Genomic DNA, 13,921 nt, shown 5'->3' with positions numbered 1-13,921 from the left:
AAGCAGGGTGTGCTGTTAAGGGCATTAGTCAGCTCTCGAACATCTTGTCTTAGAGAACTGTTCTTAAGGCACCATTTGTTCCATCGAGACTGAGCTGCAAAATGTCTTTATGAACCTAGATTCCTCCCAAGGACTCACACCTGCTTCTGTGGAACATCTTTATCCCTCATGGCTCATACAACCTCGCCTTCTACCTCCTTCTGATAATCCACAAAAAGGACCTATCACAGCCATCCCATCACATCTATCTTCTGGCTTTCAAGGCACCCTACCCCTCCACCCCCCTTCCCCTGGCACTACCTCCCGAACACATTTCAGCTCTGTTAGACCAGACCTCGAACCCATTAGACGGAGCCTCCCATTCTCCACAAGACACCAGTTGCTTCCTGGAATGCCTCAAATCTATCCCTACCTGGGTCCTTCCTTGTCACTATTGACGTAACCTCACTCTACACTATTATGTGACAGACACAAAGCCTTTCAGCTCAAGAACACTACTTCTTCCAATGGTGACCTGGAAGACTCCATAAAGCCTTATTTATTGTCTTCTTAGCAAACTTCACTCTTACCTATGACTACTTCACTTTTGAGGACCAGATATTCAGACAAATTAGGTGGACTACAGTGGTCCCGTTGTATGATAAGCTTTCCATGGATTGCATGGAAGAGACATTGCTCAGGACCTAGAAGTTGGGCCTCCTCTCTTGCTGCATTTTTATTGATGACGTGTTTGCAGTGTAGACTCACAGTGAACAACTACTCTTCCACTTCCTACAACAGCTTAACTATTTTACCCAACTGAAACTCACTTGATCCTTTTTCAAATCCAAAGCTATTTCTTGACACTGATTTCCATCCAATTGAAGCTCACGTCCAACAGCAGTCCATATGAAGCCGAACAGTAAGCAACAATACCTCCACTTTGACAACTGTCACCACCTCCACATCAAATGCTGCATTCCCTACAGCGTGGCAAACATATCTGTTTCACCAGTGAATCCCGAAAGACCTACACTGACCATATCGTCTGGTCTTCTCCCTCCCCCAGCTCCCCCACAGATCTTCTCTACAAACAGTCTCCCAGACAGTATCCTCCTCTGACTCTCCAACTGATACGACTCCTACTTCCACAAAACACAAAAGCTCTGCTTGTCGTCTAGTGCCACCAAGGCTTTTAATGAATGTTTCAATAAATTTCTCTGACCAAGGTTGTGACATTCTCAGATTGGATCCTTAAATCTTCTCTCTCTGATATCCTCTCCACACCACCTATTGTTGCCTTCTGTCACCCTACTGGCCTCCATAACATTCGTCTTGAAATTTATAACATTCCCAGACTGTTATCCCTGTCCTAAGGTTCTTATCTTTGCAACTGCCCACAGTAAAACTGATCCCTTTCACCCATGTGTAACTTTTGCTCCAGCTCCTCTGCTGGTAAACCATACAACCTAACAAGCAGAGAAACATGTGAAACCACAAACATCATTTATTAACTTACACCTGTTCACAGTACAGCAATTTGTATAGAAATAACCACCATCAAACTGGCCGAGTCCTTGAATGGACACAGAGGAACAGTCTGCCTTGGAGTGGATGTCTTGAAGACATACATTACTCAGTACACAGTAGCCGAGCATGCTTTGCAGCATAACTCGAGGGACCTGAGTTCCTGCTACTACTATACCACACAAGCCATTTGAATCCTCCCCACACTATACAAGTTTCTTTGAACTCTGGATATGGTAACTTACCCTCCAACATATCCTCACATCCAGACGCTCTCCTAAACTTAACTTTCATTAATTTACAATCCTTCACTCCTTTATTATTATTTTTTATTAAATATTTTGTTTTTACACTAAATTACTTCCTTTATTCCCTTTTTATAATCTCCCTCACCAACCTGACCCTCTGTTTTTTTCTGTCTTCTTTTCAGTTTTTAATTCCACTATTCATTAGATTTTTAATTCTTTGGATGTAAACTGACACAGTGCTTTTCAGTGTACTGGCTTTGATCTTCTCTCTCTCTCTCTCTCTCTCTCTTTCTCTTTCTCTCTCTGACCTCTCCCCCTTCATCTTTGACTCCCCTTACCATCAGAACAGATGGGTCCCCCTATCTTTAGGTCTGAGGGACCTGCCCACCCTTTTTGACCTTCTCCAACCTATCTTTCCACCCTGAGGGAGAAATCAACAGTTCCTAAAGCTGGTGTTAGAGTTTTAAGTTTTAAATTGAATTTACACATTGCCCCTTTCTTTTCTCTATTTTTTTTTTTTAAATTCTACAGAAGGTATTGTACTGTATGTGGTGAGGTCTTGTCATAATTTAATGATAACAATTAATTTACCTTGAACCAAATGTTGATGTTTTCAAATCTTTCATTACTTTTCTTATCAGAAAGTGAAGATGCTGCCTTTGCACGTCCTCTCTCGAGCATGGTTTCATCATTTGCAAGTGCACATGTGATATACTCATATGTATGACATTAACTGAGTGAACACGATGCTGTAATAAAAAGCCAAACATGAGAGAAGTATGTTGGCATCTCATACACCCACCCAATCCATTTAATAGTGCATACTGCTACTAAAAACAATTTTTATGTACACTTCAGTCATTTAATTTTAGTAAATGAGCATTTTTCCCCAATTTTAAATGGCTTATGGAAAATAATTTGTCTTCATCAGCTCTTTCCACTGCATTGGATAGATACCTTATGTTTCCAAATAACCGATACACCTTTCCAAGGTAGCTGTGTTACATGGTTTAAATGAAGGATGCTGATGTAAAGTATACACCAACTACCAACAGTTCAGATATAATATGAAGTTAATCTGCACAAACAACAGCTGGTGAAATATGTTATCCGATATAAGATATGGAATGACTTAAGTAACTCCTGAACAATTCCCTGTGTCCAAAATTTCGAGATAATCTTTAATCCTAGCTTATCATGTCATAATTTCAAGCCATGAGAAAATGCAGTTTATCTTTGCTGTGTTTTACAGACGATGATATGATTAAGATAAGGCTCATAAATTTATCACCGTTTGGCCTCCAAGCAATCTTTTCTTAATGAGTATAGATTTTTTTCTGGCGCAGTGCATGTTGGCAGTTCTCTGAAGTAGAGATCTTGTTGTCCTGACAGAATTTCCATTAGGCTGAATGAGTGGCAGCTTGCTTTAAATGCAATACTCAAATATAATATTATTAGTACACTATTTAACACACTCATGACAGTTAAATATAAACATGTAATGTTATGAAAGGATATGAAATGGAACAAGCACATAAGATCAGTTGCAGGGAAGTTGAATGGTTGAATATAGTTTACTGAGGGACTTTTGTGAAAGTGCAGCATACAAACAAAAGAGCCCACTTAGAGAACACTTGCGTGATCCATTCTGTAGTACTGCTTGAACGTGTAGCAGTCTCAGCATGTCAGGTGAGAGAAAGACATAAAGGAAATTGAGTGCTGAGCTACTAGGTTTGGTATGTAGATTCATGGATTGAAAATTCCTTTTGGCTACATGGAAAGTACATAGTAAATCTGCATGAACAGTAGTATACTGTATTGTGAACACACATCTGATATTACTTGTGTGGGTAGCAGTTTTATTTAAAAAAATACCAACATAAGTAAATTAAATTACCAGTAGAAGAAAAACAGTAGATATTTAATGTAACTTATGAATTGGTAACTTTTTACAAATTAGTGACTTTCCATCCAGTTTAGTACATTCCTGTAGTTGGCAAAAGCACAAACTTTATGAAGCAATATAATGATAGTTTATTAATAATAATGTGTACATATTAAGCATTAGGACAACGGCCTTGCCGCAGTAGATACACCGGTTCCCGTGAGATCACTGAAGTTAAGTGCTGTTGGGCGTTGTCGGCACTTGAATGGGTGACTATCCAGGCCGCCATGTGCTGTTGCCATTTTTCGGGGTGCACTCAGCCTCGTGATGCCAATTGAGGAGCTACTTGACCGAGGATGACACGGCGGTTGGATGGTCCCGGTAGGCCACTCGTGGCCTGAAGACGGAGTGTACATGTTTTGCTTGACTCATTTCATATCCTTGAAGGTTTTCCTTTTTGATGGAATCTACAAAACCTTATGTATCAATATATGGATGGAGGAAGAGTGCTTAAGAAAAGCAACTGCTTTGTGATTAATAAAATAATTCACAGTGTAAATTAGCAATAAATGTCTATTATTGTTATAGATCTGGAGTAACATGAGCCATCAAAATAACTAATTGCTATGGTTTTCTTCAGGGTATACTGTTTGACTGGTCAGACAAATTACGTCTGGACCTAATTTTGACGACTGGTGGGACAGGCTTTGCACCTCGTGACGTCACACCGGAAGCCACAAAGCGTGTCGTGTCAAAGGAGGCACCGGGTTTGTCTACTCTCATTCTCCAGAAGGGGCTGGAAAAAACTCCATTTGCGGTTCTGTCTAGGTGAGTCTCATTTTAATCTTGGTTTATATTCATTTATGTTATTTTTTGAAAGTGTAATACTGGAGTATTAGCCTTTTAGTCTCTGCATATAGATAGATATCTTTCAGGTAAATAATTGATATGAATTGCAGATCCCTGAGAAGTTTTTGTAGAATTTGAGGTATAGCGAGCAAGTGTAATCTCTGGCACCGTAACTTATTCTTTTGTGCAAGTGTTGCACACAACTATTGAAACATTTTATAAAATAATAAATTAATTAACAAAATAGTAATAGTAAAAAGCTGTGGAACATAACTACTCTTGTTAGTTTTAGCACTCTATAGATAGTTAAATAGCTAAAGCGATCTTTCTCCCAATTATTCTTTATACCAAAAATGGCTTTATGAAATAGATTGTGGCATTGCAAGAGAGGGAGAGTGCAAGTTCTGCTGTGTACTAAAATTTGGCACTGATAAAATCTGACGAACAGTACTCTTTTCCTGGCAGTTAAAGCCCTGCACCCATTCACACACACATCCAGCAAACGTAAGTGGCACAAAGAAAACATTATTACAGATTAAAAACAGTCTTGGTTGTGAAATAATGTAACGTCAATGATATGTTTCACCCTTTTGGGCCATCATCGGATTGTGTAAAAGTAACTGGACATGTTACCCACCCATCATAAAGCCATATAAAATGGAAAATGGACACAACTGTAACTGGATTGTAATACATCCACCAGAAAAACATATCCCGTTACTGTTGCATCCATCTTCCGGTTTATATCACTTTATGATGGATGGGTTATGTATGCGGCTACTTTTACACAATCTGATGATGGCCCAAAAGGGTAAAACACATCAGTGATGTTAAATAATTTTGTAACCAAGTCTGTTTTGATGCTGAAAGGATTTTTTTTTTTTTGTGGTGGCTTAAGGTTTGTTTGATAACCTCAGAAGTAAGTAAGTAAGTAAATTAAAGCTGATGTAATGCAAAGTGATGCCCACTCACCATTGCTCTTCAGCAGTGTTTTGGAAAAAGTAAGAAAGGAGTGAAATTTAAGGCTCCAAGAAAAAGGAATCCAAGAAATCAGATTGGGATGTATAGAAACTTGAATGTCAAACCTAACTGTCTAGCCTTTGCAAATGATTTAACAATATTTTGCAAAAAAGTCAGTATGGTAACTGAGCAAATCAGTCTGTTCAAAGTGATGGTGGAAAATACTGGATTACAAATTTCTTTTGAGAAGACAGAATTCAGTATGAACATTAAAACCAATTCAAAATTTCTATATAGTAGACACAGTGAATAACTTTTAAGTGTTAAGGGAAGTAATACATCCAAATGGTCTATATAAAGAAGCAAACAAAAATAAAGCCCAGAAAATGGAAATGGATTAGCAGTTAATGGAAGACATTACAATAAAAAAATCACTCCCAGAAAAAACAAAAATCCAATGCTGCAACACTGATCAAACTGGGGTGCATGTATGCAGCGGAATGTATAGTCCCCAACAAAAAGGAAGAAATAGAGAAGATGGAGAAAACAGAAAGGCGGGTACTATGGAAAATACTTGGTCCAGGAAAAGTTGGGAGCACATGGTTGAGAAGTAATGAAAAAATTTGCACCAAAGCTGAAAACCTACCTGATGTTGTCAGGTAATGGAGAATTTCATTTTATGGTCACTTGGTGAGAATGAACCCTGAAAAAAGCAGTAATAAAAAAAGTTGACTGTTTTGACAAAAATTCCAAAACACAAATTAGTTGGTTCAGGGAAGTGAAAGTGGCTTAGGAGATAAAATTGCAAAAGCAAAGGTTCTAGACAGGCCAATTTTTCAAAACAAGATTAGAAAATTTGGGGATTTTCACAAAAAGGTCAGAAAGCACAGGACGGTATGGACAGATGAAAGAAGAAAAGAACACAGTGAAAGAATTAAGCAATGCAAAAGAGACCAAAAATCAGGACGGAAGACAACCATGAGGAAGTTACTTTGTGTGCTCAATAGATGGCCAAAACCAGAGGAGTAGTTGTAATAGTAATAGTAGTAATCATGATCTACCATATCACCTGTGTAGAAGTTGAGTATCGAAAATTCAAAGATAAACAAACAAAAAAAAAAAAAAAAAAAAATAAAAAAATATATATATATTAAAAATTCTTTTGCGAAAATCTTCAGGAGATTTCTGTGTATGGCTGTCAGAATTTAAAGTATGGTTCAAATGGTTCTGAGCACTGTTCGACTTAACTTCTGAGGTCATCAGTCGCCTAGAACTTCGAACTAATTAAACATAACTAACCTAAGGACATCACACACATCCATGCCCGAGGCAGGATTCGAACCTGCGACCGCAGAAGTCGCTCGGTTCCAGACTGTAGCGCCCAGAACCGCACGGCCACTCTGGCCGGCTTTAAAGTATGTTTAGTGTAGTGTTGACAGATTGCCAACACTACGCACATGATTTAAGGGAGGCGGCCATTAAGCAAGCAGGCGGACTTGATGGTCTGAAACAGGATACTTTTGAATGCTATAAAGAAAAGTACGTAGCTGCTGGAATACTTAACTTTTAATCCTTCATGTGAATACAGCATTCCTTGATGATACAAGTAAGACTCTATCTTAAAATGGTTAATGGCGCCTTGCTAGGTCGTAGCCATTGACTTAGCTGAAGGCTATTCTAACTATCTGCTCGGCTAATGAGCGATGCATTCTAACTATCTGCTCGGCTAATGAGCGATGCTTCGTCCGTGTAGTCGCTAGCAATGTCGTCCGTACAACTGGGGCGAGTGTTAGTCCGTATCTCGAGACCTGCCTTGTGGTGGCGCTCGGTCTGCGATCACACAGTGGCGACACGCGGGTCTGACATGTACTAAATGGACCGCGGCCGATTTAAGCTAGCACCTAGCAAGTGTGGTGTCTGGCGGTGACACCACATTTAGCATTGTTAGTGAATTGCTTAAAAGTAAGTATTTCTATTAATTAGTCAATGATTCATGCAAATATGTTAGATACAAAGACCAGTGATAAGAGCTAAGGCTGATTTGTAAGTGGTATAAATGTTTGAACAAATTGCCGATACATCGAAATAAGAACAATTGAGCAGCTGTTCTTGATCTTGGTATTTGACTCAACCATTGTACTGCCTTTATTTGCTTGGGCTGTGACAGATAAAAGATAACATTAAGCTACCTTATCAGTGTGTATTCAGACACAGTGCAAGCTTTCTGGACAGTTGTAATGTCCACAGAATTACATTCAAGTTCTTTGAATTTCTTGAGCACATTTACCAAAATAATTGAACTATAGTAGGAGGAGGTACTGTGTTTAATTATTTTCTTACCCACGTGTTGTAGGACAATATGCTAAAATATGCTTTTCCTATTTCTGGTAGACTAGCATAACACAGTATCTACATTCAATCTGTTTTCATTATTTGGTGAATATGTGGTGATAGTGATTTGTTTGTGAGTATGATGATAATGTTTCAATTGATATTTAGTTCTTATAATGCATGAGAGCATACAGAACATTGAGAAAGTTCTGAATTTGACACATTTATAACTCACTGTATGGGTTTTCTTTTCTGAGGAAGGCTGTGGCTGAAAGCTAATGCATAAATGTCTTTTAGTTGTGCCTGTCTGCAACTTTATGATAAGTAGCAATCTTCCTTTCCTTACATTGTTAGTAATGAAAATGATGATAAATAGTACAGATCAAAAGAGACTGTTGAAAAGGATGGTGAAGATTAGGTGGATAGAGGGGATAAATAACTGAGAGGCACTGAACTGAGTTGGGGAGAGAAGAAGTGGTTTGTGGTACAAGTTGACAAAAAGAAAAAAAAAGTTGACAGGACACTTCTTGGCACATAAAGAAATAGTTAATTTGTCAGTCAAGTGGAATGTGTGTAAAGTGGATGTAGGTTACAGTATTTATGCAGAGATGAACAGATTCACACAGGACAGGTTAGCATAAACAGTTGTATCAGACAACTTTTCAGACTGAAGACTACATCCTCAACAACAAAAATGTAATTGTGATGGATGGAACATACAGCCAAAGGTGAATGTGTGGTATTTTGGATCAAGGAAGCTCTTTGCTGTATTCCAGGGATGTACAGGTCACATGCAGCCCACCATTGATCTGGTGGTGGCCTGCCCCTCATTGTTCGTTCTTGTAAATTTATTTTTAAAGTCATCTTTTGTTCCTTCCTAAAAGGAGAGAGTGGGCTGTTGTAGAACTTAGTTCTTTTGTACCCAGTCTAGTTAGCATTGGCGCAGGGGGAACCAATTTGGACCTGTAAGTTGTCTCACACCACATCATTTTTGTTTTTGAATTTGCAGCCTACGGTACTTGCAAGTATGTACACACTTTGCTAAAATTAAACTACAGGGTGGAGCAGAGGAAACTTATGTATTTCATTACCGAATAATTTCCACTATTTTATTCATAGAAAAAAACTTTTACAGTAAGCAATAATACTGTAGTTTTATTGCATTTTTGAAATCTATGTAGATAAATTAGGTTTGGAAATTAGTCATTAAAACGACATCCTTCTTGACAGAAACAGTTAATTTGTTGTAGCTTCAATGTCTTGACAAAAGGAAATTATCAGGTAGGCAATTGTTTGGGGTTTGTTTACATACAGTCTTGATTTCAGGTAGCCCCACAAAACGCTGTCATGAAATGATAAGTTGGGAGAGCATGTGGGCCATACAGGTTTGCCTTTGCAGTTTAGGAAGTTGTTTAACATTTTAACACAGAGAAATGACGCCACAGTAACTGTTGTTCCTCTCTCTTCAGAAAAGTAAGGAACTACAATCACTTCCTTGCAGACACCAGTGCAAGAAAAGAATAAAAGATAAATGCCATATACACTGACTGAAAAAAACTTGCAATACCAAAAAATAATTAACGTAGAGAGATGAAATTTTGGGAATACATTTGTCTAGGTAACATATTTAAGTGATTCCAGGATCACAGGTTAATGTAAGGGCCAGGTATGCAATCGCAAATGTAAAATCCTGGTATATTGATAACCAGTGTAACTGCCAGAATGTCGAATGCAAGCATGCAGATGTGCATGCAGATGTGCATGCATTGTGTTGTACAGGTGCCAGATGTCAGTTTGTGGGATGGAGTTCCAGGCCTGTTGCACTTGGTCAGTTGATACAGGGACAGTTATTGCTGATTGTGGATGATGTTGGAGTTGTTGTCCAATGATGTCCCATAAATGCTCAATTGGAAACAGATCTGGCGTTGGAACAGGCTGAGGTAACACGCCGACACTCTGTAAAGTATGTTGGGTTACAACAGCGGTATGTGGGCATGCATTATCCCATGGAAAACATACCCAGGAATGCTGTTCATGACTGGCAGAAGAACTAGTCAAAACACCAGACTGATGTAGGAATACACTGTCAGAGTGTGTGGGATAACCATGAGTCTCTCCTGCTGTCATACAAAATAACACCCCAGACCAAAACTCCAGGTGTAGGCCAGTGTGTCTAGCACACAGGCAGGTTGGTTGTAGGCCCCCAACTGGTGTCCTTATAACCAACTTACAGCCATCACTGGCATGGAGACAGAACCAGCTTTCATCAGAAAACACAACAAACCTCCATCCTGCCTTCCAATGAGCTCTCACTTGATACCACTGAAGTCGCAAATGGCAGTAGTTTGGTGTCAGTGGAATGCACGCTACAGGGCTTCTGGCTGGGAACTGTCCTTGAAATAACTGATTCGCAACAATTCATTGTGTCACTGTGGTGCCAACTGCTGTTCATATTGCTGCTGCAGATGCAGTACGATGCACCAGAGCCGTACGCTGAACACAATGGTCTTCCCTCTCGGTAGTGCCACGTAGGTGTCTAAAGCCCAGTCTTCTTGTGACCTTACACTCTTGTAACCACATGTGCCAGCAGTCATGTACAGTGACTACATTCCTGCTGAGTGTTTATGCAATATAACAGAAGGAAGGTCCATCGCCACGTAGCCCTATTATATGACCTCATAGAGTCTCAGTGAGGTGTTGATAATGGTGTCTTTATTGCCTTGAAGGCATTCTTGACTAGCGTCAACTCACCAACCCAGTCTCGGAAGATAACCAACACTTACGACTGTTACAGCATGTATTTGGGGCAAACCTGATTTGGGTCCTCATACTGGCGCCATTAGGGTCACTCTTAGGTGACTGGTGCAATATTTGAATCGACATCATGTTTGAGGTGTAGAAACATGCCTACCAACTGTTGTTTGTGTCACACAACTTCTTGACATTCCAGTTTTTTCCCGCCAGTGTATTTAGCACTGCTGTTCCAACACTGAAGCTGAAAGCTAACGTTAAAGAAAAACTTTTTGCTAGTAATTCTTTTTACATTCCTGAAGACAGCTGTTATTTTGTGAAAAAAAACTCGCAAGTAAAAAATATCCCGCTGGATACTAAGATCTGTTTCTGATCTTTTTTAGTACATCCTGTTAGCTTTTAAGTTTTATAGCTTTCCCTTACTATGTCTTAATACTTTAAAAATGTAATTATCTTCTGCAGAAGATATGATGACTGAGAGAATATTTTTGTCAATTAAAAGTAGTCATAAGTTCTTAATAGGTTTAGAAAAATGAATTTGCAGTGTGTAAAAGTTATAATTGAGTGATGTGATACAGAGGTGAAGACATTGAGGAGGACCAGACTTAAAATTCCCACTTCAGTAATTGTAGATTGGGTTTTTCTGTGGTTTTCTTGAATTGCTTCATACAAATATATAGTAAATGGTCCCCAACCAAGCTGCACTCACTTCATAATATTCCATGGTAAAATTATTGTTAATGTGCCTTGTTTGTGGCAAAAGTTTTCATAAACAGTAAAGTATGTTCAACAAATATATTTTCAAATCATACAAAAATGTTGCTGTGTTACCATGTGGTTTTTATGTCGATTTCTTGCTGGAAACATAACATAAACTTTCACAAGGATTCAACTAATTACATTTCAGTGAGTGAAAAGTGACGTTATTAACCAAAATCGCCACGCAGCAATTAGTTACTGAGCAATGCTGTAACAACTACTCTCAAGACATAACCACTAGTAACAGTTGGAGCACATTTATGGCAGTTTTTATAACAATGTATTTCATGCAGTTTGTGCTAATGTACTTTTAGTTAATATCATAGTGTAATTAATATACATGTTTTTGTATCACTTAATAGGTCACATGCTTCTGTAAATATAAACTAATCAGTTAATGCTTTTTAGGATCAAAATTTAAGCAGTATTCATTATTGTTTTTATGTCAACAATAAAATGTTTAAATTAAAATCGCTTATACATTATTGAAAATTAGGAAAAATTAAATATGTTTTTGTAGTTATTAAATTTAGTTCATTAAATCTGTATAGTCTGATGTTTCAGCAAAAGATTGTTAGTGGAGCCAAAATTTTTAGACCACATAGCTCTGTGTGAAATATTCAGTATCTAATTTTTGTGGAAAATGTTCCTCAATAAAACCATACCATAGAAATTGATGAAACATAAACTGCTGTCTGAATAATAAGAATTTGGAAAATATAGCCTTTGAAATAATTTTGATATTTGCCCTATGTGATAACTGTGATACAAAAGTAAATTGCAAAATGGGAATCTTTTGTAATTTACTTATTGTAGCAGTGGTAGCAGAGTAGATGGAGATACTCTTTCTTGTTATGTTTCAACTTCCGTGCTTAATTTTTTCAATGAAGCTAATGCTCTTGACAAGACAATTATTATTATGCATTATTCTGCGTAGTGGCAGGACTGTGTCTTCATACAGAGAATTTCTGATGCTAGTATTCCATGTCTTCAGCTTCTTCCTTGAGTCTTCTGTATCTCCTTCTATCTTTCATGTATCCAGATGTTGAATTCTTCTTCTTCCTGATCGTGTAGTTCCTTTGTTCTTCCCTTCAGTGATATCATATGTGTCCCCCTCATGCCTAAGTATGTGTCTGATACAGATGGCCTTTCTCTGAAGAATTGTATTCAGAATAGTTTTCTTCTCTCCTACTGTTCTCAGTATCACTGTTTGTCAGATGACCTGTCCACTTGATCTTTTCTATTCTTCTCCAGCACCACATTTCAAAACTTTCCAGGTTTTCCCCCATTTTCCTCATGCTCCATGTCTGTGCTCCATACAGTGCAATGCTCCAGATGTAGCACTTCACAAGTTTCTTCCTAATTCCAAGCTCAATTTGCTGGTCAGCAGAGTTCTCTTCTTGTTGAACGCGGCTTTGGCCATGGTGATTCTTCCTTGAATTTCAGTTGTGCAGTAGGCATCTTTTGGCAGCTATCCTCAAAAGTTTCCCCCATTTTGATATACACATCACTTCTGATTTCTCGATGTGGATTTCCATGCCATATTTCCTTCCAGTTTCTCTGCTTCATCGCATGTTGCAATTGCCTTTAATTTTTGGCGAGCACTACCAGATCAATTGCGTACTTGATGGTGTTGATGAGTTGCTCCTATCCTGAAGTTTCTGCATGTTTTCAAAGCTTCTTTCACCAGCCATTCTCCATACAGGTTGAAGAGACTCGGCAATAGACAACATCCTTGTCCGACTCCTCTCCCTATTTCCACGCTGTTTGTTTCTCCATTGTTTAGTCACACCTTTACTCTTTGTTCCAGTTGATTTCTATCTCCTTAAGGATGTTCATTAGTTTTGTCTAGTTGACTCTGTCAAAAGTCTGCTGCCAGTCTATAAAACAAGCACAGACTTCTTTGTTAGCAGCCAAAACTACCTCTGACAAAAACCTCACTGTACTGATGGCATCTCCGGTTCCTTTTCCTTTCCTAAATCCAAACTGGCCCGCTCCCATTACTACTTCAGTTTTATGTTCCTGCTGTCTGTTGACAAGACAATAAATTTCATTTTTAGAAATTAAGGTTTCTTTAAATTGTATGAACTGTAATCTCCTTGTCATTCCAGAGGTGTGTGTGGAATACGTGGCAAAACCCTGATTATCAACCTGCCAGGCAGCACTAAAGGAGCTCAGGAGTCCCTGGAAGCAGTCGCCAAAGTCCTGCCACACGCGGTGGAGCTGGTGAGGGACAGCAAGAAGGAAGTGGAGCAGGTTCACAGGAGCATGGGTGCACAGGGCGACAGTGATCCCGAGGCCGCCCCTCCCAGCGTCCACAGCAAGGTGGGCGACTCTATATCTACGCTATCAGCAAACTGAGTCCACGAACCTTATAAACTTCTGCGAATAATACCACAGTCTATCATGTACAGTTGCGACATTCCTTCTAATTTTTGCGACACCAGTGTGCTAAGTGGACAGTACACTACACTGTTGAATACATCCTGATGAATGCAAGTAGTATTATTTATATTCGTTTGTAATATGGATTGTACAAAAAAAAGTACATTATGCAATAAATTATAAAAGAAACAGAAAGGAGACACCAAATGTGTCATTCTGTGGGTTGCTTAAAGACCACAAGAGGTGT

The 13,921-nt window shown here is 38.7% G+C and overlaps 1 protein-coding gene across 1 annotated transcript in view; it reads left to right on the top strand.

The window, feature by feature from the left end:
• Window positions 1-13,921, top strand: part of LOC126424873 (gephyrin) — a 118,527-nt gene that overhangs the window by 55,789 nt on the left and 48,817 nt on the right. The window contains exons 3-4 of the mRNA XM_050087700.1: window positions 4,280-4,467; window positions 13,401-13,614. Coding sequence (XP_049943657.1) covers window positions 4,280-4,467; window positions 13,401-13,614 — 402 coding nt within the window. The remainder of the gene's footprint in view (window positions 1-4,279; window positions 4,468-13,400; window positions 13,615-13,921) is intronic.

The sequence above is a fragment of the Schistocerca serialis genome, chromosome 10 (genome assembly GCF_023864345.2).
Source record: "Schistocerca serialis cubense isolate TAMUIC-IGC-003099 chromosome 10, iqSchSeri2.2, whole genome shotgun sequence".
Lineage (NCBI taxonomy): Eukaryota > Metazoa > Arthropoda > Insecta > Orthoptera > Acrididae > Schistocerca > Schistocerca serialis.
This window is presented reverse-complemented; position numbering and strand designations above follow the sequence as displayed.